Genomic DNA, 24,257 nt, shown 5'->3' on the forward strand with positions numbered 1-24,257 from the left:
ATTCTGGGCTGAAAAACAAAGGAAAAAAAAAAAGATGAAAATCATACTCTGTTTCAGGGCTGCAAGCAACATACTTGTTGAGGAAAGATTTCTCTTCCTCAGTAAAGTGGAATTTGCAGCCTGTTGCAAAAAGGCACCTTCTACATAAGACGCGGTGTTCAGTACTGCAACACCACCCCCTTCTGGATCTTTGTACAGAGATGCGATGTGAGGACCAAGCAATATTGCCAGTACCTCCTCCTACAGGGGGCTGCTGGCAACCCTCTGCAATGTGGTACAGTGTAGAAAGAAAGGCTAATCCGTAGTGAAAAAAATTAGTGCCGGATAATTCAATATTGTGACAGCCTACTCTGTCCTATCCTCAAAAGCAGTCAATTAAGGCAATCACAGCACACTCTAGGAATCTTAACACTGCTTTACTCTTAAACTGAAAAAAAACAAAAACAAAAACAAAACCCAAACAAAAACCCACTTAAAATACCCACCACACACCACAAAATAAAAACAAAATTCCTTTTATATCTTTCCTTGTAGAAATTAAACTATTAGTTTTCTTCTGCTAGGAGTTCTCTTATGAAAAAATATACAAAGCCTCTGGAAATTATTAATGGAGCTGAATCTACAAAGATATTCCTTCAGTGAGGAACATAAATCTGGTCTTTATTTTCCTCAAAACACTATCTTACTTATACAGAATTCCCAGTGAACCCTCATCCAAGCAGTACCTGACTAAAGCCCTAGGTATGCATAAACTCTAAGACTCAGGTTTGATGAAGAAAGACTTTAGACTCTAATGTGTGCAATACAACTGAACAACTTAAGACAAAAATAAGGATTTAATCCTGTTCCTTTCTGTGGCTTTTTTCCCCATCAGTCATTATCAAGAAAAACTGCTGAAATCCTCTACTATACTTATTAGCTTTAAGACTGCTCTTACGATAAAGTTATATATACATCACAATATTTTGTCTGTTCATTGCATTATTTCTACAGAATCATATTAACAGAGGATCCCTTTGCGTGTTCCAAAGGGAACAGTTGTTTATATTCCCAGAGTCAGTTAGAATCATAGAATCATAGAGAATTATAGAATGGTTAGAGTTGGAAGGGACCTTCCAAGGTCATCCAGTCCAACCCCCCTGCCAGGAGCAGGGACATCTCCAGCCAGATCAGGTTGCTCAGAGCCCCGGCCAACCTGGCCTTGAACGTTTCCAGGGATGGGGCATCCACCACCTCTCTGGGCAACCTGTGCCAGTGTTCTACAACCCTCATTGTAAAAAATTTTTTCCTAATTTCCAATCTAAATCTACCGCCCTCTATTTTAAAACCATTATTCCTTGTCCTATCGCAACAGGCCCTACTGAACAGCCTCTCCCCATTTTTCTTGTAGGCCCCCTTGAGGTACTGGAAGTTGTTTATATATATGTATATATACTGCTACGTCCTAAACGCAAGAGAAAAATCACCCTTGCCAGGCAGGCATATGCAGACCTATTTAGTAAGGCCTATGGTTATCTGATATAGTTGCTGTGTGCTCATTTTTTAAAAAGGCAGGAGGGTAAAAAGGCTACCAAAAGAATTAGAATGCTATCTGCGATACTAGCTTGAAAGTATTCACACCTACAGTTTCATGATAAATTTTTACTAGATTGTAGGAAAAAAATCATTCAATATTTTCAGTGTTGCTGGAAACTTAGGAGGAACTTAAATATTCTTTGTTCCTAGCAAACATGCATACACACCTTACGTTATTTACAACAACATTTAAATATTCTAAACTACTTTTCCCCCTTAGAATTACAGCATAGATCTCCACAATACTGGAAACTTTGCAAAAATATTCCACAGTAAAGCTACCAAATTGTTTGGATATACAGCTTACCTTCAAAAGTGTGGCAAAACATACAGCCGGGGAAACTAAGATAGAACACATTCCTTCAGGCTGTTCTGAGAAGGCCCCTTCTCCAAAGGCATTTCTGAATTCAGTGTTCATGGACTGATATAACATAATGACTAACAAAAACAGCTTCACAGCATTTCATCCCTCTCAAATCTCTTACCTTTTGCATGAACAAACAGCACCCAACAAAACTGGAAAACTTCAGCCACCGTGCACGGTTGTCGCCTTTTGGGGAAACATACAGCAAGAAGACACTCACTAAGCTCAATGAATTAAGACTGACAGAACATCATACAAGATTCAGTCATTCTAAAAGAAAATGAAACTTTACTCTTGTGTGGCCAAAATCTTAAACCCTTCCCCACAAAAACCTGACTAAAGGTAATAAAGCAAGCCACATGCTGGTTCAGTGCAGACACAAGTGGAACCTCAGTATCAGTCTGCACGTAAGGATTCAGGTGTCACTACAGTCCAACACAACAGATTTCATTAGAAATAGGACAAGACTTGAGCAGAAAACTACTGTAAATTTAACGTTAAACAAGGCTAGTCTAAATGTTTTCTTGTAGGTAAAATTGTGCTCTTAGTTCCAAAGAATAGGTAAATATCCGAATTTACAATATGTATTAATGTAAAGCATTTTGTACGGGATTTTATACAGTATAGAGAATTTTGAAATATATGAAGTGTTTCCTAGAACCCAGTTCCTCTGCTGGTCTATGTTTAAAATGCTTTCAAATAAGGTAGAATGCATTCATCACATCTCTTCTTAAAACTCAAGTTTTTCAGCTATTAAAAGATTTGTTATTTCTTAATACTGCCACATACACCATACTGGACATTTTTCCTTAATCTCCTTCCTACTTCCATGCTTCTGGCCAGTAAGTTTGGTTTGTGTTCTTGGTATCAGAAAAAATGTTAACAGAGCAGTAAACTCAATGAAATAAAAAACAAAAAAAAAAAAAAAAATGATGCTCAAGTATTTACTGCATGCATTTAAAAAACCGAAACCAACTCAAAAAACCTTCACTAGGCACCCATTTTTATAACTTCACAACATCACTCCTTGTTTCCATATAAACTATCGCTGAAGTGCTCTTTCCTGTGTCACAGCTCATCCTCCATCAGGTTATGTGAAAAATAGTTTTCAATGTCAAAATTAACATACATTTCACAGAAAAATTAGTAAGAATTATCTTCCAACTTCATCTTCAAAATTGCTTCTCACCTTACCATCCAAGTTAACCAACTAGTAAGGTTTACTCTTCTAATCACAGAATTACACATGCAGTATATTTTAACTTCAACATCATATGCAAATATTCCTCTCAATACATAATTCTGTTCCATCTGTAGCCCAGTTCCAATTCCAATCTACTCACCTTTTGCCCTCTCCAACAAAACCATTTAGGCACAACCCTGTCTTTTATTACAGATTCAAATACACTTGGTTACAAATGTCACTAAGTTCTGGTCACAAGAACATCAAGAGGGGGCAAAAAAAAAAGCCAAAAACTCCTAACTAAGAAACAGCCTGTAAATATTAGAAAAAATAAAATAAAATAATTTTTAAAACCCCAAACAAACCACAAAAGTAAACAAACAATGGCACTTCACAGTAGTGAAGAAGAAAGGCCTAACGAATGGGAATAAATCAATCTCTAAGCACCGGGAGAATTCACGAGCCATGTTAATTGCTGGCACAAACAGATGAAATCTTGTTGAGATCAGAATAATCAGAAAAGGCGGCCAGCAGATAATTTTCACAGCACTCCTAATACGAGCAGTAACAAAGAAATAAAGCTTCCACTATAAAATAAAATATCCAGAAGATCTGCTTCTATGAAGGAAACTGTGGGAACTACTAGGCAGTGAAACAAGCTGAGTTGTTCTACGAGCTACCAAGGCTATACAGATCATAAAATGATGCAATATTCCAGCCTTTCTCATCGTAGAAATACTGGTATTTCTCTTGTCTACAGGCTGATTTTAATCTCTCCCCTTTCCCCTGCCCCCCAGATGATAGAAACTTAACAGCTTTGGGATCTCCTGCATTCTGTCAGATCTGACAAACTGGAAACACAATTCAAAAATTACTGCAAGCAAGGGCAGACAGATCAACTCAGATTTTATAAAGAACCACTATGAAAATACAGTCAAAAATACAAGTAAAACAACTGAGCAACTTCATTATATTTTCGCAATAGTATTACTCTAAAATCACTCTGGAAATAACAGAAACATACCTCTGTTTCCTTCCTCTCTGTTGACGAGGTTGGTCTTCTTGAGGATATCTGAAAATGTCCTGAAAAATGGGCTCATACTTCTTGAAAATTACTGCAGAAACTGTAAAGTTTCTCTCTAATCTCTCAGTTCGTTCTCGGAATTGGGAGGGTAGATTTGCCATGTCTTCCCATTTTTTCATCTTGTTAAAAAACTCGATCAAGCTGAAAGTAACAAAGAAGTTAAATCTGGAAGTTGGGTTGGTTTTGGTTTTTTTTTCCTTCTTTTTTCTCCTCACCTCCCCCCCCCCGAAATACACTGTACATTTTATTTATTACAACAAAAGTGCAATTTCTACTTCCCAAACTAGTGATAAAATGGGACTATTACAAACATGACAACGTACTCAGTTCTTCACCCATAAACAAGTATGAGCTCAGACAGCTCAGAAAATATTTTTATGTCCTCGGCTGACGATCATGTTACCTATATATTCACAGTTCTTGGCTTTTCCTCACAAAGACACAATCAGCTCCAGCACTCAGATTACTCTAAAACCAGATTTCCCTCATTTTTCTGAATAATTCATTAAGTTAAATAAAATAAACTCTGAGTTCTACAATGCTAAGATTCTACCAAGTATGAAAAAAAAAATTAAGTTCAGTAAATTTTACTTCATAAATTTGGCTTTCATTTATTTTTCACTCCTTTACCTACACCTACTTTTTCAATATTTTTAGTTGTTGATAGCCCAGATAACAGAAACTATTTACCTACATTCAATTCCCCGAATTTCTGATTTGCAAAAAAAAAAAAAAAAAACCCCAAAACCCCAAAACAAAACAACCAAAAAAAACCAACCAAAAAACAACTTAAAGGAACACTTTTGTATTGTTTAAACCAATAGCAATGCTCCAACAGTAAAGAAGATAGGGAGAAAAAGTGCATAAGAACTTTTTTTTTTTTTTTGCCAATCTACTGAATTGAATTGTTACAAAACAATCAGATTGCTAACAAATTAAGTCAATTGTTTCAGGAAGTTTTTCTTCATTACTTTATGGACATAAACATTTGATACAAATTCATTTATCAGATTTTGACATCACTTTAGTTTCATAAAGCATGAGCATGTGAAAAGTGAAGTCTTCTTACAAAAAAAAAAAAAAAAAAAAAAGAAGACAAAATGTGTGCACACTTTCGTAGGTAATTAAACATGGTTTCCCACGTGCCAAGTTCACACTTTGCACACTCTTCAAAAATAGGCTGTTCTTCAGGGACTGGCTTCTTTCTCCTCTGAGAGAGGGAAGGCAATCTCTGATTTTGAAAACCAGTGTTTTCACAACGCAGTAATGACCAAAAGGGACTGTTCTACTTCTGTGGCAATGAGGTGTAACGCAAAGATCCTGATGATATAAAATACATCTTTAAATGCAGGAAACATGGAGGACATTTAGCCCTGGTTCTCAATTTCTAAATTTCACAAGCTGATAAGCAGCCTTCAGGATTTAAGTATTTAAAAATTAGCAAAAAGAAAAGTTACCTTTGCTCTGAACAGCGCAGAATTCTGGTTAAAGACACATAATTTCCCTCAGCTGTCCCTCTGCTCACAGTTGGAATTGCTTTTCTGCAAGCCACATACAAGGCACATGCTAGCCAATGCAGGTCATTTCCCTGTGGATTAAAACATCAGGCATCTAAAAGACTTCACTGAACAGAGAAACATACTTTGTAGCTATGCACCCAACATCAGGAAAAAACGATAGAACTGCGTCCTAAACTCACAAAGTTCAACCAGCAAAGTTCACTCCTTGTTTCAAAGTTCTGTTGTGCTACTTTGTGTTTGTAACTACAAGAAAACCAGGTGCCAAACAGATATTTAACACTGACCTGTGTCAAAACTAAAACTACGTTGTTACTAGTTAGCTTTATCAACCTTACACCTGACCCTGCGTTTACCAACATATTTTTAGTGTTCCTCTTCTCCTATAACAACATTTTGTACTGCCATGGCGTTACGGACAAAAGTAGGAAAGCTGCAGTTCCTTGCTATCTCCTGCCCTGAATAGACAGCGGGAACAGGAAAACATAGGGTTTTTTTTTTTCTGTATTATACAACAGAACAATTACTCATTTTGGTATCTAGAGACATAAATTAATTCCAATAAATTCCATAAATTAAACCTTTAAAGTCTTATTCTCCCTCTTTGATTAAAAAATAACGTCTAATGGGTAAAAAAAAAAAAAAAAAAAAAGTTAAGGGGGCAGAGAACACTGAATGCGACGCTGTGCATTTCTCGGGCTAAGGCGGTCCGGGAAAGGGAAGCCCCGGAGAGCCCCGGGTGGCTCCGGACAGACGTGCTTTTGCCACCTTTGTTTTTAAAAAGCCACCCGGCAAAAGGCAGCGTCCCCAGAACGGGGCGGGTGCGTCACCGTGTGTCACCGTCTCAAAGCACGGCGCTACAAGACCTGCCCGCCTCGCACCACCCGCCGGGTTTGTGCCGCGTTCACGCAGGGCCCAGCTCGCGGTAACCGCGCTGAAAAGGTCCGGGCGGAAAACCGAGCAGCGCGGATAAGCGTTCAGCGGGCCACTGCGCTACGTTTGCCAGCGAGACGGCTGGGAGGAGAAAGACTTCAGCCGCTTTTATTTTTAACGCATTATTAGACACACATCACTTTTATTCTTAACGCCTTTCACCGCTATGACTCGGGATTATGGTTTGGTTTGTTTTTTTTTTTTTTCGATTTCAGAGCAGCAGAGCTCCCCCCGGTGCGCGGCTGTGGGCAGGGCCGGCGGCAGCCCCACTCCCCCCCGCGGGCCTGAGGGGCCGAGGCCGCGACCGCGGGGCGGGAAGTGTCCCTAAGCGGCGCTCCCCGCGGCTGCGGCGCGACCCCCGGGTGGGCCGAGGCCAGGCTGCCCGGGCGGGGCGGGCGGACGTGCCCCCGCCCGACTGCGAGCTGACGGCCCGGCGGCGCCCGAGCGGCGGGCGGTGTGAGGGAGAGGCCGTCGCACCTCGAGGGCCGTCCCCTTCCCTCCCCCGCGCTTAACCCTCTCCCTCCCGCCGGGCTGCCCGCTCGGGGCCGGTCGCCTCAGCGCGGCCGCTGCCCCCGCTCCCCTTCCCGCCCCCGGTGCGGCCCCGCCGGCCTCACCTCCAGGGTGTAGTTGCGCTTCATGCTCTGGTAGCTGAGCCAGGCCTCGGAGCGGGCGCGCTCGTCCATGTTGAGGCTGCTGCACAGCTCCTCGTAGCGCTGCCGGGTGTCCCCCTCCTCGGCCGGCGGGGAGGGGGGCGCGGCCGCGGCCCCCCCGGCCCCCGACTCGGCCTCGTCCTCCTCCTCGCCCGGCATCCCGCACCCCGGCGCTAGGGGGCAGCGCCGCCCCGCCGCGCACTGCGCTTGCGCTGCCGCCCCTCGGGGTCGCGACGCGCTTTCGAATCCAAACAACCCCGGCGCCGGGGCTCCGCCCCCGCCCTCCGCCGCGCCGCGGCCTCTCATTGGGCGGCGGGACAACGCCCCACCCGTCCGCGCCCTTGCCCTGCGCAGGCGCGCGGCCGGCGGCGGGCGGGAGCGTCGGGCGCGCGCTGCCGTCACCGCGAACGCGTCACGAGTGGGGTGGCGGGGGGGCAGGAGCGGGCCGCGGCCGCGGCCGCCCCGTCGGGTGTTAGGGGGTGGGAAGGGCAGGGGAGGGGGGCGTCCACGCAGAAACAAGGACAGTCAGTTGTTCAAAGGCATGGGAAGACAAGGCCACAAACCCCCAAAGATTCACTTTTTATGTGATTCGGTTTTGTGGGAGTCAGAACGTGCGAGTGGCTGTTCCAGTACGGTGAGTGCAGCTCCCGAAGGACAGACACACTGGACAGACACAGGAGAGCTCCTGCTGCAAAGGCCCTGCCGAGCAGAGAGGCTTCCTAAAACCAGGAGAGGGCAGTCCCAGAGCAGGTACACGTGAACCAAGGCATCGGTAAAGCAGACTGCTTTTAATTAAAATACACTTTATTGACTATACCTGCTTGCTTTTGTACTACTAACATTCCAAAGCTAACAACAATGAAAGCTTCAGGGGAAAAAAAAGAAAAAAATTTTTAAAAAGTACCAAGAAAAGGTGATTTGGCTAAGCTGAAATGATTTCCAGGACCAGAGTACGCATTTTCACGCAGCAGCAAGAGCATCAGCGGGCAGCAGAAAGCCCGGGCTGGCCATGGCAGTGAGGTTCCCCCACGAGTGCAGCCCCCCGGCCTGCGAGGCAACTCGGGGGTCTTGCCTGTTGCACTGTAGCATTAAAAACCAATGGTTAGGCTGTATCGAATGACTTACATCTCTCTTCTTAACACGGAGGAGCTGTGCACTTCGTAGCGAGGCAGCGGCTGCTTTGAGGCGTACAGGGCATTGACGGGATGCTCTCTGCCGCCCAGACAGCTGCATAGAATATTGGAGGGCTTTTCTGTGAAGCTACATTTACAGTATTCCTTAAAGTAGGAAGCAGCAATAACTTACCACAGTATTTTACATCTACTATTTAAAAATCCTTTGGAAAAAAAAATAAGTAACAAACCCCCACAGTACTAAGAGATGCACAAAGCCCAGGTTAAAGGTAAGGTTATGCTGTGATTACACCTGCATATTTCCCTATGTTTTTATGCATCCAGACTTCGTAAATAAATGGTTTAACTTGACTGCTCTTGTGTAGAAGACTAAGAAAAGGCAATTTTTCATTCAATATTCAACTGAAAACTTAAGCAAGAAACCTTTCAGACATAACAGACACACTGAAATCTGTTTCATCCCTGAGGACTTAACTTCACTTGTTCCCCTACTCAACTCTCCTCACTTTTTCCCCCCTTACAAAGAAGCAAGAATTTTATTCAAGACAATAGCAACATTCAACATGACCACTGAAGTAAAAAGATATAATCATTTGGCACATTAATTACTTGAATCACTTCCACTACAGGATTCCATATTATATCTACCAATACCGTTAAGTTACAGCCACTGGTGTTACCACGGATGCAAAATTCTTCACGAGGATACCCCATACATCCTCTCCGTCTGGGTCCTGGACAGCTGCTAGGCTATCCTACAATCAAATGCATTTTTTGCTGTTTGCATGTTTCAGAAACTTAGCTCTTGAGTATGCTATGAAATGGACTTCTGTATGAACTACGAGTGGTACTTACAGCAAAGGGCTTCAGGCATACCTGTTTCTTCGCTTTGTGCCTCCCTCGAGTCACCCTGAGGAATGCAGCCATGGCAAGCTGAGCTCTTCAGGCAAGCGGCACTCCAGAGACAGGTACTGTTTGCAGCTCATAGAATACCGATGAACCTTTGCAAAATAGGGTTGCACAAAACTAAAGCAAATGGCCTCAAATTCTTTCTGTCCCGGTGACTTTGATAATAAACTGTAGTTTCCTTGCAAAATACAAGAAGCAGGTGGCAAATCTTGAGGCCAGACAAATACTGCAGAGTCATAGCGCAGGCCCTGACTGTACTGGCCCCAAGCAGTGAAGATGGACTGTGACAGAAATTTTTGAAATGGTGGTTAATGTTGTCTGCCTGCAGGGAAATACCGTGGCCTCCCAGATTAGATACATACCAGGCAAAGTCTCATCTCCTAGTAAGGAAGAGTCCAAGATGACCAAGTCTTGGCAGTATTTGTGTAAAGAGAGAAACACACCACAGAAACCTCTCTCTCAGTATTCCCCCTGGGACCTTGCCAGCACAGCCAGTCTCCTGGCACTTCTGATGCTATTTTGTCCACGTGCATGACTCAGTCAGGAATCTTCCAACATTTGGTATAAGCCTCCGTTGATGATGACCAAAGATTACATGAAGATTTCACAATTTCACCTGTTTTTTTTCTAAAGGAGAATGTTTCTTCATCTCATGGTTCTGAGAAATATTCCTAACACTAAATAGCAAAAAAACCCCAGCAGTTTATTTTGGTTAGCATTGCTGCTGCATTAAAAAAATGAAGCAGCGTACACCTCTCTTATTTAGGGACTGGAAGTTAGAAACTCTGCCTTACAGAAGGAAAAAGCTGAGCTCCTACCACCTGCTTTGAGAAGCTAACAGAGATCAAACAGCGTGAAGCAGAGGAGCTGACACAGTAGTTCCCAAATCAAAAGCTGTTCTCTTCTGAGAACAGAAAACAGCTTGAGGACATGCTATCAGTTTCCGTGAGCACTGGTGAAAGAGAGATGATGATCTGACATCAGAATCCCAGGAATTTCCCAAATCAGCCTCCCTTATACGCAGAAGGGCCGTAAAAGGGTTAGGCACAAGAGACCTTACCTGGAACACTAACGAGAATTTTGTAGTCTTAGGTCTTGTTCACAGCTGAAGCAGATGAGAGGCAGGGAAAAAAAGTCCTCATTTTGCAGAGTAACTTTACAGCAGGATCTTGTGAATGGCACTTTCCTTCCTTGTGTGAGTGAGCCTGAAAGGAGGCAGTGTTAAAAAAAAGAAATCATAGTCTTAATTTGTCTAATTTGAAGATGTCTCTTGCTCCTTTTAAGTGAAGTTTGATTAATGCTAATTAGTTGGATTTTTTTTTAAAAAGAAATCCGAATGCTAGCTAGCTAGAGTATTTTAAATTGAAGCTAAAATTTAAGTCATATAACTCAAAGTGTTTTGGGGTCATAACTATTCTGAATGGAGATACTTGCCTGTATGTACTTCTCCATTTCAAGACTTCACCACACCCTATTTTGTGAAAAAATTTCCTTAGTTCTTTGTATTTATTTCTCAGGGCACAGTGTTGCTAAAATGCTGGGTTAAAAATTTAAATATAATAATCTATACTGTTTACCATTTCTGGAACTTTTGGCAGTACTGACACCACTAGAGCTACCATGCATTTCAACATCCTCCTCTGTGTATATTGTTAGTATTTTCACAGACCTCTCTCACAAAGCTAGAAAGGTTTTCTCCTAAAAGAATAGTTTTCTTCAGGGAAATGTTAACAGAAACTTACCTTTGTAATCAGAGACGCTTAACCATCAGAAGTCTTTGCTGTATCATTTAATAGAAAAAATTCATTTTGCAAATCATAAGTTAAAAGGATCTTCTTACTGTTTAGTTATGGAAAGCTATTATCTTTATTTCCTTTTCCTCTAAATGTGACAAAGAAATGATACCGCCTGTCTGTATAACATTAGGGCTATTTAGATAAGCCAGGAGAGTTATTTTGTAAACTCTCGTAGCTACGCTAGTATAATCAGCCTCCTCTGCAGACACCAGCGTAGTCTCCGCGTCTCAACAACATACAGATATAAAATTTGAAGTGTTGGTCAACTACAGCAGTGTAAGTGCCACCTTACACTGATACAGCTTGCTTATGTTGAAGATTATTATATAAGGGTAACAGAACGAGATCAGAAACTGTTTATACAACTACATGTTAGCAACTTTCTGTTGTAGTTTAGCCCTACTCAGGACCAAGCTATGCAGTTTTTCACTCACTCTCCACACCCTTCAAAGGAATGGGGGTGAGATAATAGAACAGTAAGGCTCAAGATATGAGGTAAGGACAGAAAGAGATCATTCAAATTACTGTTATGGGCAAAACAGACTCGACTTGGGGAAAAATATTTCAATTAATTACTAATAATAAAACCAAAGCAGGATAATGAAAGAAAGAACAAAAACAAATTCCCCCCATTCCTCCCTTTTCCCAGGCTTAATTTCAATTATCTTTACCTCCTTCACCTCCCTGAGTAGCACAGGGGGGGAACAGGGAATGGGGGTTACGGTCAGTCCGTCACACGTTTTCAATCACTCCTTCCTCCTCGGGGGAAGAACTCCTCACATTCCTTCTCTGCTCCAGCGTGGGGTCCCTCCCACGGGCCACAGTCCTTCGTGAAACTGCTCCGGCGTGCGTCATCTCTTCCACGGGTGCAGTCCCTCCAGAACGGCTGCCCCAGCAGGGCCTCCATGGGTTACAGTCATTACTACAGGGGAATCTTGGCCAGGAGCCACATTACTGCTCCCCCTCCTTCTTCACTGACCTTGGCGTCTGCAGCCATTCCTCTCACAAAAATTCTTCACAACAGGCTGGCAGAGGCCTCTCAGGTTCTTTTCACATCTCATCTCCTCTCCACTTCTTGCAGTGGGGCTGGGCCGAGTCGGGCCCAGTCAGCTGCCCGGTGGGAGGCCAGATGGCGAGGCCTGCAAGGCCCACAAGGCTCGCGCCCCCTCTCTACCCCCGCTTCTTCACTTTTTCCATTTCCCCCTTCTTAAATACCTTATCACAGAGGTGTTACCACTGTCACCAAGTGGCTCAAGCCCTGGCCAGCAGCAGGGCAGCCCTAGATCCGTCCAAGTTATGGCACAAAGGGGAAACTTTCAACAGCTTCTCGCAGAAGCTGCCACTGTGGCTCCCCCTGCTACACAAAACCAGCACACTTTGACATCACAAATCGTGTCATATAATACCACACTGCAGATCCCTTAATATTAACCATGTACACCAGGCACACCTCATCTCATCACAGCTTAAATGCAGGCTTTAGGAAGCAAACATTCATTTTGATGGTGTGTCAGTACTGTCATACAGTCAGTAAATGAAAAATATATTACTAAATAACATGGCAGAAATGATTCTCTCAGAGACAAGATGTAACAAATAGGACAGGAATTTGCCTGGGACACCTTTTAAGTAGTCTAATCTAATCATCATATCCAAATACTGCTTAAAAAATTCAAAGGAGTATAAGAAATTCAACACCAATACTGTGCCTAGATCATCTGTTCCCTGGAAAGTTTAATTGAAAAACAGATGTAGTTGTATTTTAATTTACAGACTAAGAGAGTTGGATTATAAAATTACCAGACATAATGTCTCCCTTATCATCTTTTTTAAAAATCTGTGCTAGCTTTCTAATAGACCCACTAAAAACAAAATTTTAAGATACTGTTAGGGATTCTGCAGGACTTCCAAGGAAAAAAGACACTGAGAACATGAGAACAGAGCTCATACGCACACGTGCATTTTTATCACCTGTGTAGAGATTTGAGAAAGCAGAAGCTCAAAAAGGATGATCATGATCTGAAGACAAAAATCAGACTGGAATAAATAAGGATACCACTGAATCATCCAGGTGCAGTGACAGGTTAAAACAAGAAGGCACCTGACAACCAGGAGACAACTTGCATTCAGGAGAAATGTCCATGCCCTGTATGGAATACACAAAAAACAGCAACAGTGAGTGCTGTGTACATAATTAAAACATTTGTAAACACGTAGAAAGTAATGCAGAGCTTTAAAAAGAAAGAGTCAAAAGCTACTGCACTGCCAACATGCCTACCCTAGAACATCAGATGCACCATTATTTCAAAGTAAGTCAACTTTTGGACCAGAACCTAGACTGTATACTCCTTCCTGACCATAACTACTGAAGGGCTGGAACAACAGCTTATTTTGTTTGTAAGGCAATAGAATTACAGAAAACTGATTCCCAGAAAAATTATATAACGGTAAAGCATGGTGTCTGTCTTTGGTGTGGGGGAGCGTATGTGTGTACATTCTTGGCTTGAATTTTCTTTTTTCTTTTTCTTTTTTTTTTTTAAAGGGCTTTAAGACTAATTTCAGTTTTAGAGCTTAACACTGAAACTTTTGCTGCTGAACGACAAATGTTTAATCCTTACACAGACAGCATTATTTTCACATATTGAGGCCGACATCATGGGTAGTCAAAGAATATGTTTAATAAAAAATAATTAAACTTCCATTTGCTCTATAGAACATCATAGAAAGTAATTCAATAAATTACAAATGACTTCTTAAGACGCTTGTTCAACTACAGAAAGCAAATTCAGACTACACAGAACACAACTGGCAATATTGCAAATGTCCAAAAAAAACCTGGACTAAGACTTGGATCATGAAGCCTGAAACAAGGGATAGAAATACAAGGCAATAACAGCTAAGGTTCTTTTAGTAACTACCAACACACACTTTTATCATCACCTTGGATATCCTTTTAACTTCAGTATTAGTGTAATTCTACTGAGGTTTCCTTACAACCCTTAACTTTATACAACCGTATTTGCATATAGTTTAGCTGATAGTGGGACATTTTTTCCCCTTCTGGTTCAAACAGATTAAAAATAAAGCCAATATATTATGTTCAAGTCTACACCAGCCTTCGTTACTTGAAACTGTAATTGCCTTATTACATAGAAAGAATCACTAGAATGGTAACCAAACTCACTTGACCATAATTAGGAAAATACTTTATTTCATAAATCTGATATAAATTAGGTTTTAGCCACAAGATTTAGGATTTGTTTTGTGGGGTAAGGGTGGGAAGTGATGGTATTGTTGACATACTCCATCAGCAAACTAAGTTAATAACTGTTTGTAAAACTTTGGCTATTTCATAGATGCATCCTAGTTAAATAAAAGTGCTATATTACAAAGGGCAAAATATTAAGTATGAAATACCTTGGTTTTTTTTTTTTCCATGATGAGGAATTGCTACCCCCTTCTCTTGGCAGTTTTTAATTTTCACTATTGCTAAGACACTGCATGAAGGGCCAAAAATCAGAATACTATTTGGGAAAATACATAACCAGCACAATCCAAATGGTAGTTATATAATTGTGTAATTACATGTAATACTGCTTCTTATCCTGGGGCTAGTTATTTTGCACATAGAAACTTATATTTCATTGGTAAAGTTCTTGATAAAAAAACAACACAGTTGTTTTACTGTACAAGCAAGCAACAGAACTATATCAAAATATACAGTTTTAGTTTTTTTATTTTTAAATTTATCCCTTTGTAAAGCTTTTTCAATGACTTCTACTAGTACCTGTATCTATCTTCTCTTAACACTTGCCTATTCTTGGACCGCAAACGACGTAACCAAGGTGAACTGAAGTCTCGGTCACTTCAGAACTTCTGTAAATACGAATCTGGGCCTCGACCGTGTCAGAGTAATAGCAGCTTAAGAAGGAGGAATCATATCACACTTCAAATATTAGACAGATTTTATATAGTAAAGGGTTCTAAGGATTTGGAATTAAACAGACGCCCTATGCCCTGCTACTGTGGTTTCTAGGAATAATTTGTCTTCCTTACTATTCAAAGTGCTTTTTCTTTAGTGGGTAACTCAGCATAATATATGAAGTGATATCCTACTAATGGTTTTGGGCAATATTTAATATTTAGTCAGATTTAAATCTGCAGAGAAGTTTTAACTCAAAGGGAGTTCAAAACTATCTAAACTTTATTTACTATTATTAACTGGAAACTCCAGGAGGTTTTATGACATAAAACACAAATAGAAATCTACACAAACAAAGCAAACAAACAATTTTTACATGAAGTATGCAGTGTTGAAAGGTCTTTTCAGTGGCACTTTATGACAGTTTGCCTCTTCTGAGTCTTGGGGAAACTACTCCTCATTTTGGGACTTCTAATTCTGCAGAGGGAGCCCAAAACTTTGCAAGGTGTAAACTAAATAGATCTACATGGTGCCAAGTAGCATGAGATAAGACAGTTTCTGCTTTAATTTCCCCTTACTGCTGTCAAAGAGAACAGTTGTAGTAAGGGGGAAAAAAAACCCACAACAGTCAAATCTCAGGTAACTCAGATTTTAACATGATATACAGGATGTCTTTAGAAAACAAAACAAAACCTGAAAACAAGTAATAGAAACCAATGTAAACTTCCTAAACTAACTCAGCTGAGGTAACAGGTAGCCAGTTTAATTGGCTGATTGGGAAAAATTTATCTTCTTTTAAACACACTTGTACCTGAATTGGAAACAGCAGTGCATCACAACACTAGAGCATTTTCATGTAATTAAAGCAATGGATGGTGATGTAGATTCTACAGCTTTCATGACATTCATTAGCTGCCCAAATTATTGCTGAGTTTTGATCTGTAAATTATAAGTGTCAAGGAGGCTGTAAAACTATATTCAAATTAAATCAATAATATGCATAAAGTATTCTGTGTTCACTGCAAATATATTAAATATACAGCTCTTACTTGAGCATTATTTTCATAAAATTAACCCCCCAACAAAATTATAATGCCTTTTGTTGTAATTTTACACCATTGTGTATTTGATAGTACATACAAGTTCAGAAACTTATGAACTTCAAGAAATATTACATGCAAAACGTCTCTGAAAGCAGTTTGCACTTCTAAACAAATACTGAAATGTTCGGTCAGTAAATCATTGATGCACTCAACACTGGGTTATTTACAATGAAATAATTAAAGAATAAATTCAAAATCAGTTTATAATTTAAGTGCAGAGTCTAGGGTCAGTCTTCATCACTAGAATCTGAATCCTCAGATGAAGACGATGTACTATCAGATCCAGATGAAGCATCTGCTTTCTCTGAACCCTCATCTGTGCTGTTTTCATTGTGAGAGCTTGGCTCTGTTCCCCCTTTGTCTTCCTGAACTCTAACCCTAGAATTTTCCTCCTTTTCTTCTGTGGGCTTGGCTGAGCCTGTGTCATTGCTTTCACTGTTCTGTACATCAAAAATATTAGACTGAGACAAAGCTGGGATATGAAGATTAAGGCCTGGAGTGAGAAGCATCCCTGGATAAAGTATGTTGGACAAAAGTAATGGGTTGAGAGAGAGAGGATTGGCAGCTGCAGCAGCAGAAGACGTTGAAGGAGAACTTGAAACAGAGTTTTCACCACCAGTATCCGTATTTTGGTCTTCTGTCCTTTCTTTCTTTGCATCTGCCTCCTTTGAATCACTTCCCTTTTTTTCCTCTGAAATAGATTCTGTAGACTTTGTTAGAAGTCCTCCCATGCCCAGCAAGTTTGGTAATCCAGCCATCCCTGACAACAGCATGGGGAACATGGCAGCCATGTTCTTCGCTTCTCCTCCAGCAGTTAAGCCAGCTGGCATTCCCATTAATCCTGCTGTTACTTGCAGCGACTGCAGGTTTTGCAGGTTTTGTTGTAAGGCCTGAAGACTAGGCAGATCCACTCCTGACAGCAATCCGTTGGCGAGCAGAGGGTTAACTGATACACTTGCAGCGGTGGCAGCTGCTGCAGCTGCTGTTGCCTTCGCAATCTCACTTTTGGGGCGCCTTCCTCTCCGGCTTACTTCTTCCCGCACAACAGGTCCAGTGAGAATACGGTCAAACATACCCTCTGGAAGAAAGCCCTGCAAGAGACACATTGGGTATTTTTAGTATTTTGAGAGCTTAAAGATGGAAAAGTAAAAGCAAACAAAAGACCCAAGCATACAGTAACAGTGTCAAAAATTATGTTAGCACAATAGGTTCACCTGCAAACAACGCACTGGAATTTGTGGTGACTTAGCGCTATGATACACATGGTCTTAAGGCCCATTTCCCAGTGAGGTCTACACAAGCATCTTCTCAGACCTCTGCTAACTCATACTTAAAGGTTTGTTTGCAGATCAAGCCAATTACCATATAGGTAATTACAGGACCAATCTCAATTTAAGACATAAACCAGCATTGCTTCGCACTATTACCACATTCTACTCATTTGACAGTTTAATTAAAAACATTTAAGTTAAATATAAAGGTGTGACTGCACACAGACCAACAATCTCTGAGCCGTTTTTACTATTGCTAGTGTCTGTTTAACATCCTCATATTTCACCTCATCCATAAACTCAGGAATAAACAGTAAAGACTCAAGTTGAGTCAAAATGAAATTCAGAGCACTTTTTTCGGGGTTGCACAGTTTACTTCACCTCTGTAAGCCCTCCTACCCTAACAATGAAGAAAGAATTGCAATGGACATTGTTTTAAATGCATTATCTTAATTCCTCTTAAAGAGCACAATCATAAGATTAACTATTACTTACCTCCATGCTACAAAAGCCTTTTTTCCCCCCTTTTATTTAAACTAGGCTAATGTAACTAGAGGAATTCAGAACTCATGCTCTGTTCTTCTGTCCCACGGATCACTACTAAATTCTAAAAGTAATTCTGCTATTACTTAGATCTTTATTCACTGCAGTCTAATCCTGTTCCTAGTTACCTATTTTTCGACCAGAATGGCCCACGAGGTTACTGGAGAGACTGGCATTTAGAACTTCACAGAAAGATTACAAGTAACTTGGTCATTTCTTTGCCAGAGGCTGCAGGTGTAGTGTAAGTATAATAGGTGAAGAAACAGACTTCACAAGAACCTTGACAAAACCATTTTCACTTCTGTTAGACACATGGAATGGAAGAGTAACTGGGTTACCTAGAAACCATTCTTTATTATACAACACAACTTTCTGAAGCTCAAAATATGTCCTTATCTCCAAGGCAAACAGGGAATGAACTTGAACCCATACACCATACTTGCACCAGTGACACTTAAAAGGAAAGAGATACCAGCTATGTAATAAAGAGTTCCTGTAATGGAAATGCGTACCTGCTGTTTTGTTGGAACTGTGGACAGAAGTCTATCAAAAAACCAAAAAAAAAACCCAACAACTTTATTCCTTTAAATTAAATCAAGTACAAACTTCAAACAAAGCAAAACCTCAAACTCACCGAATGCATCTTGCTACTAGTAAGAAGGAGGCTCGGATTACCAAGGAATGTAGTGCTCCTACCACTAACTGCGTTGGCAATCCGTACAGAAGGAATACATGGGCAACAGTGCAGTTGTAGTGCAGACCCTACTCCTAAAAGAATGTTAATAATTAACCTCACTCCCTCCACTGGAATCTCAATACTAGCTTTTAGCTAAAAACAAAACCTCTAAGAAATAGAAAACAGAAATTCTAAGTAGTAAAAAACAGCTATACTAATACTTGATTTACATTTTCACTGAGGATAGTAATATATTAAAGATGCACACTGAAAAGTACATTAATTAAAAAGTAAAATAAACTTGAAAAATTAGATTTATCTTCCTAACTGTAACTTTAAGAGTAAGAAAGTATTCTGAGGGCTCATACCTGTCCTAAAAACCTTCAAGGCTACATTTATGAGATGAATAAGTCACAGTACTATAGCACCTATAAACAAATCTCTAGCTTGAGCTTGCCAGCCACTGTCCCTCCCTTCCTCCTACAGCTGTGAGCTAGCAAATGAATTTAGGAAACTGAGCTGGCAGGAAAAAAGCTAACATGGACTCACATTCTGCATTTAACATAATACCAGAAACGAAAAGCATGCCCTTTGGCCTGCCTTTTTTTCCCTGTTTGCCTTGGTTGTTTTAAAGATGTATTTCATGTCACAATTCTCTTATTCTGCAAATACTCACAGACTGTTTTACAACTTCTCCCCACTCAGGAGCCACTCCATACTCTGGATTTTCTTTCAAGAACCTGCACAAATCCTTCAGAGGCGGGGCAAACGCACCTCCCACCTGAGAAGCAGAAGTCAGGAAATACTCATTAGGTAACAGAAAGGCAACATGCATGCCTGACACTGTTTCACTTTTGCCTTTTATATAAAACAATACACATAAAGTCTCACTTTAAATTATCAATGCGTATGATAAAGCTTTTGCCTGATTCCTGATGGTATATGAGAGACACTTGGTTTGTTCTAAATCTACTAAATTCAAACTCATCTATTAAACTCCTACTTTGCAACTTCAGTATTTTGACATTCCTACTGATGTTTAATATAAAGAGTCCACTTAGACACGCAATGAATGGAAGAGCAACCACATAAACAGAGAAGAGTAGTGGTGCAAGTACTAACAAGAAGGTTGTTAACTACAATCCTGTGAAACTTCCTTTATCCACTAAATCAGTGAATTATGAATACCTTTCTTGCGTTTCTTCTATTTATGAGTTGAACACGTTCTTCACCAGTCAAACTATTAATGTCCAGTTTATTAGGATTTCGACAACGGTGTCTTTTTTGTTTTGGCCTCCCATCATGCAGCTGCATCCTCTGTTAAAAAGGAATTAAAAAGCTCATTATCTTTCTGATATAACTGTTTTAGAAATGGCAAGTTATCTGTACATTCTCTTGTGTCAGGGATTCTTTTGATGGCATATTCAATTTCAGCAGTATTGTAACAATGATAATAATTTACTAATCACAAGCACATAAGCAGCAGCCCAGTAAATAGCACTAAATCCTCTCTCTGATGCCTCTACCTATTGCTTTGTTTTAATAATCTTTCAGTTTTCAACAGTGCTTTAACTGTCAGGAATGTTGCTACTGTTTTGTATTATAACACCTTTATGGAGAAATAAGGTTGTTATTCCAGACCCAATACATATGATTTTCTTACATTCTGTTCAGCATTAACAAATCTCAAATTCAGAGGTAACACAGTGAGAACGTCATACCCACAGAAACATCCCTACCGTAACACTGTCATGTAGGTATGAGCTACATTCCACAGTGAAGTCTTCAATCCCCTTGCACATCACTAAATATGCTGTTACACATTTCCAGCTCCCATCATCAGTACCATGGTAATATGAGTTTTCTTATCTTTGAGAGCTTTTTTAATCCTAGGTGATATTAGACAAAGATCAAATGTCTTTGTTTAGTATTGCTTTTCTTGGCAATTACATTTGTGAGGGAAGAGGAAGGGCTGCAGAGCTCAAATTATGTAAAAAGAAATGGAAGTTTTCCTTTTACTAAACAAAACTGAAGAAAAAAGAAGGAATAGTTCCATATAACATAGAATACAAATCCAAATATGTGTTATGAGAAGTGTTTTACTATTTAGCTAAAGTAGAGCTGAAAGGAACACTCACAGGAATACAAGCTCCTGAATCTTCAACATATCCAGGATGTTCTTTAAGCCACCTTTCTAAATCTTTTCTTTTGGGGGCATCATCACCCGCAAGCCTTGTTCCATCTTTTAGGTTAATAACAGGAACTGGACTCTCCGCATCAAGCACGCCTTGGGACTGCGTGTAAGTGAGTGCTGGGTTTATTCCTGCAGCAACTTGACAGGAGTTAATACCTGGATTAACCTGGAGAAATTAAAACCATTTGACTAAGTTTTCCATAGGAAACAAACCATCACAATTATTTCATGTATGATACAATGAAAGCCGCAGTCCTACAGATCATTACGCACACAGTCAAGGACTCAGTGAGACTACTCATGCCATAATATAGCTCCCTTTAAGTCACTAAACAACCAGATCCTGCAAGAGATGTTACAGGAAAAGACATTAGGAAGTGTTGCTAGGTCAAATATAAAGTTTTAATACTACACTGTTAATTACATTCAAAGTGAGAATGAAACTTACCTTTAAAAAATAATTATCAATATTTAGTAAAACTCTACCAGCTCTTATTTGTGTCGTCATAAACTGTCAATGAACAATTTCAGAAAAAACCCAAACCCAACAGTTTTGAGTAATAAAGTTTTTGTTGCATCCTGACAGCTGGTTATGCTCAGGTTAAGGGATTAACAGTAATTTAGACCTTGTTTTTGGATACAAAAGTCAAGTTTACTTACATGATTAGGCTGCTTATTTCTATTTACAAAGAGGACATCAACCCCCTCCACATTCTTCCTTCTTCCTCTTCTCTTTTTGACTACAGGCTGACTGTCAGCTATGACTCCATTGGCACTGGCTGTTAAGTGACTGGAAGTACCTAATGAATGATGCAATTAAATTAGTGTCAGATGCTTGTGCTCTTTACAACAAGAAACATGTCTGAATTAAAAAGGAAATAAAATGACTTGAAATAGTGCAAGTGCATATATTTTCTGCATCTATTACCTAACAGAAACTGCCTATTGTTGTATGACTGTTTGAAACTGTTAATATCAGGCTCGGAAAAGCTACTGTACTATGGAAGTTTCTTATTACTGCTCCCTACCCCTTCTGAATAAATCTGTACAGAACTGCTGACATCATATACACACACAGAGGCAGACAGCCCTAAATGTTTGTAACTTTAATGTTATGTTACAAAAACCAAGAAAGTACAAAATGGAAGTGAAGAGTAGTAGTTTTTTTAAAAAAGGAAATGCTCTAATCTGCCTATGTATGCAATCTCAATGAACTGCAGTCATTTAATCAGAGGCTGGCCTAAACCAAGCAACCAATTCTGATAATTTCAAATGTTATACTCTAAACCTTAACTGCTTCCTTCATGCTCATTTTTAGTCGTCAGTGTACACCTACTGTTATTTTTTTTATCAAAATAAGCTGTAACTTTATCGCTATAAGCCAAAAATTGCCTCTGGACTATTGTCCTCCACTGTTTCTTTACATGAGACACAGGAAAGAATATGAAGAGTGCAAATTGACACTGAAATAGATCTGTAATTCTTCATCTCTACCTAGAACTAGCCACAACAAACTCTGATTTAAACTGATGACTGTCAGTGTAGATAGATGCTCTTCAGAATTATTAAAATCTTCTTGCGGGGGTGTTTATGATGTATAATGCCATAAATGAACGTTATAGTAACTGACACTCAGAGAGCATTCATGTGGTCCAGCCTAATGCCTCAACTCAGATGCCCAGTTTCCCTAACAGACTGGAGAGAACTCCTCCAGACTGCAGTTTAAAACAAAGGACATGGCAATCATTTCTCTCCACTGTCTATACAGGGACATCAACAGAAGAACCCAGAAGATACAATTTCATATTAACCTTATGACCATACATTTTATGTATGTACCTGATTCAGGAAGTGATTTTGGGAAGTTAACAAGGCTGGTTTCTGAAGCATTCTGGAGTTCACGGAGGCGAGCCAGGTATTGCTGCTGTCCCAATGTACCTTCCTCACTTTCAAACGGCCTTTTCTGAGACAGTCCCTGCTTCTGAAAAGTCAATTTCAAACCACCTTCCTGTTAAATAAATGCCAGGGTTAGAAGAGTCTCTTCTGAAGCAGTAATGATTACTTTATAATCAGGATTCTCACATACAGTTACTCCAGAGTTGAGGAAGAATGAAAACATTGAATTAGGCCTTAAAACAAGTCTTTCTTCTCCACCATGTAAAAACCAAATCTGAACAGAGGTTTCACAGAATTGTTCCTATGAATATAAATTTTAAGTTATGTACTACCTTCACTGAAAAATCCAGACACTTAACAGCTGTCTACCTCCCTAATCCAGTCCTAATGAAATGGCAAATCCAATTACAAAAGGAAGTTTCCATACATTTTTTTATGTGCTACAAACAGGTCTCAAACTACAGATAAGAAAAATGTTTGAAGCTTCCAGTCTGCGTTTAAACTGGGAAATTCACCTATAAACCTCTAAAAGGCCATGAAGTAACAAAGTGCTTGCCAGCTAGGACATGCTGAAATGTTTTAAGAAAAGCCAAACAACAGAAACACCTTTTTTACTAAACAGGTTTCTTAGAAAGAGCATAAAATAAGCTGTCCGAGGAAGCACCACAATGGCAACATTTCAATTCAGAGACAGAAATAACAATGACTCCTTCCGGTGGCTTAAGCAAATTAAAAAAAAAAAAAACAAACCCAAACAAATGACCAAAAACCGCCCCCCGAAAAACTAAACGCTCAATGCCCAGAAGCAGCAGACCCAAATACCCACAAACAAGTGTGTGAAGGAAGTAAGAGTGAGAGCAGGCAGCCACTTGCAGGTAAAGCATGCCGCACACCGCAATCGCAATCAGGTCCTAGGGCAATAAAAATAAACATACGTCATTGATTTTCACTGTAAACTCCTTTTCTCGTACATGCTTCTTCACCTTTGACATCTGTGGTGACTGATCATATTCTTCTTTAACACCTGCCAGAGGGGGTGTAGGTGCACTGGGCTCAGTGTAATCGGCAGCGGCACCTGGGCTATCCAGAAGTTTGGTTGTGTAGAAAGATGCCACCATATTGCTGTCGTAGCTCCTCCTTGCTGAAGGCCATTTACCTTTCAACACTGTTTGACAAATGCTGTCAAGTCGATTAATCATAACTCGATCCTAAAAACCAGAGAAAATATTTTTATAACAGTAATGCTTACCAACACTATACACATATTTATGTTTTATCTCCTAAGTAAAAGAAGAAGAGAAATTACAGCATTTTTCATCCCTAGACTTGGACTTAATTTTCTGAGTTCCTGGATTTGTACCAGTTCCCTGTAAAAGTTTGTGAAAGCCACCTCTGCACTTAACTTCACCACCTGTAAACAAATATCTACTCTCTCTCGTCTATACAAGGCCTAGGGCCTGCAAATGCTTGAAACACACTATCTCATTGATTTTTAAAGAAAAGATATG

General features: G+C 40.1%; 2 protein-coding genes and 1 long non-coding RNA gene across 11 annotated transcripts in view; 1 reads left to right on the forward strand and 2 right to left on the reverse strand.

Moving 5' to 3' along the window:
• The window catches only part of RBL2 (RB transcriptional corepressor like 2), a 25,554-nt gene extending 18,065 nt beyond the window's left edge, over positions 1–7,489 (reverse strand). For 2 of the 6 annotated variants that reach the window (XM_086757768.1, XM_086757771.1), the window contains exons 1-4: positions 7,271–7,489; positions 5,664–5,794; positions 4,147–4,347; positions 2,061–2,125 (exon numbers count right to left, since the gene is read on the reverse strand). In XM_086757768.1, coding sequence (XP_086613894.1) covers positions 2,061–2,125; positions 4,147–4,347; positions 5,664–5,794; positions 7,271–7,465 — 592 coding nt within the window. In that variant the 5' untranslated portion in view covers positions 7,466–7,489. Of the gene's footprint in view, positions 1–2,060; positions 2,126–4,146; positions 4,348–5,348; positions 5,527–5,663; positions 5,795–6,079; positions 6,161–7,270 lie in introns of those variants that run through there. The other 4 variants (XM_086757769.1, XM_086757772.1, XM_086757773.1 and 1 more) reach the window with 4 other exon arrangements.
• Positions 7,490–7,858: 369 nt separating this feature from the next.
• Positions 7,859–19,563, forward strand: LOC147599151 (uncharacterized). The gene is made up of 3 exons (XR_015260053.1): positions 7,859–8,056; positions 9,234–9,407; positions 19,365–19,563. It is a non-coding gene; the product is annotated as an uncharacterized LOC147599151 (long non-coding RNA).
• Positions 13,803–24,257, reverse strand: part of CHD9 (chromodomain helicase DNA binding protein 9) — a 95,081-nt gene continuing 84,626 nt past the window's right edge. For all 4 annotated transcript variants that reach the window (XM_086758337.1, XM_086758335.1, XM_086758334.1 and 1 more), the window contains 7 exons: positions 23,685–23,957; positions 22,693–22,861; positions 21,514–21,653; positions 20,798–21,019; positions 19,848–19,976; positions 19,336–19,440; positions 13,803–17,260 (listed from right to left, as the gene is read on the reverse strand). In XM_086758337.1, the coding sequence (XP_086614463.1) occupies positions 16,397–17,260; positions 19,336–19,440; positions 19,848–19,976; positions 20,798–21,019; positions 21,514–21,653; positions 22,693–22,861; positions 23,685–23,957 (1,902 nt within the window). In that variant the 3' untranslated portion in view covers positions 13,803–16,396. The remainder of the gene's footprint in view (positions 17,261–19,335; positions 19,441–19,847; positions 19,977–20,797; positions 21,020–21,513; positions 21,654–22,692; positions 22,862–23,684; positions 23,958–24,257) is intronic.

The sequence above is a fragment of the Chlamydotis macqueenii genome, chromosome 13 (assembly GCF_036417535.1).
Source record: "Chlamydotis macqueenii isolate bChlMac1 chromosome 13, bChlMac1.mat, whole genome shotgun sequence".
Lineage (NCBI taxonomy): Eukaryota > Metazoa > Chordata > Aves > Otidiformes > Otididae > Chlamydotis > Chlamydotis macqueenii.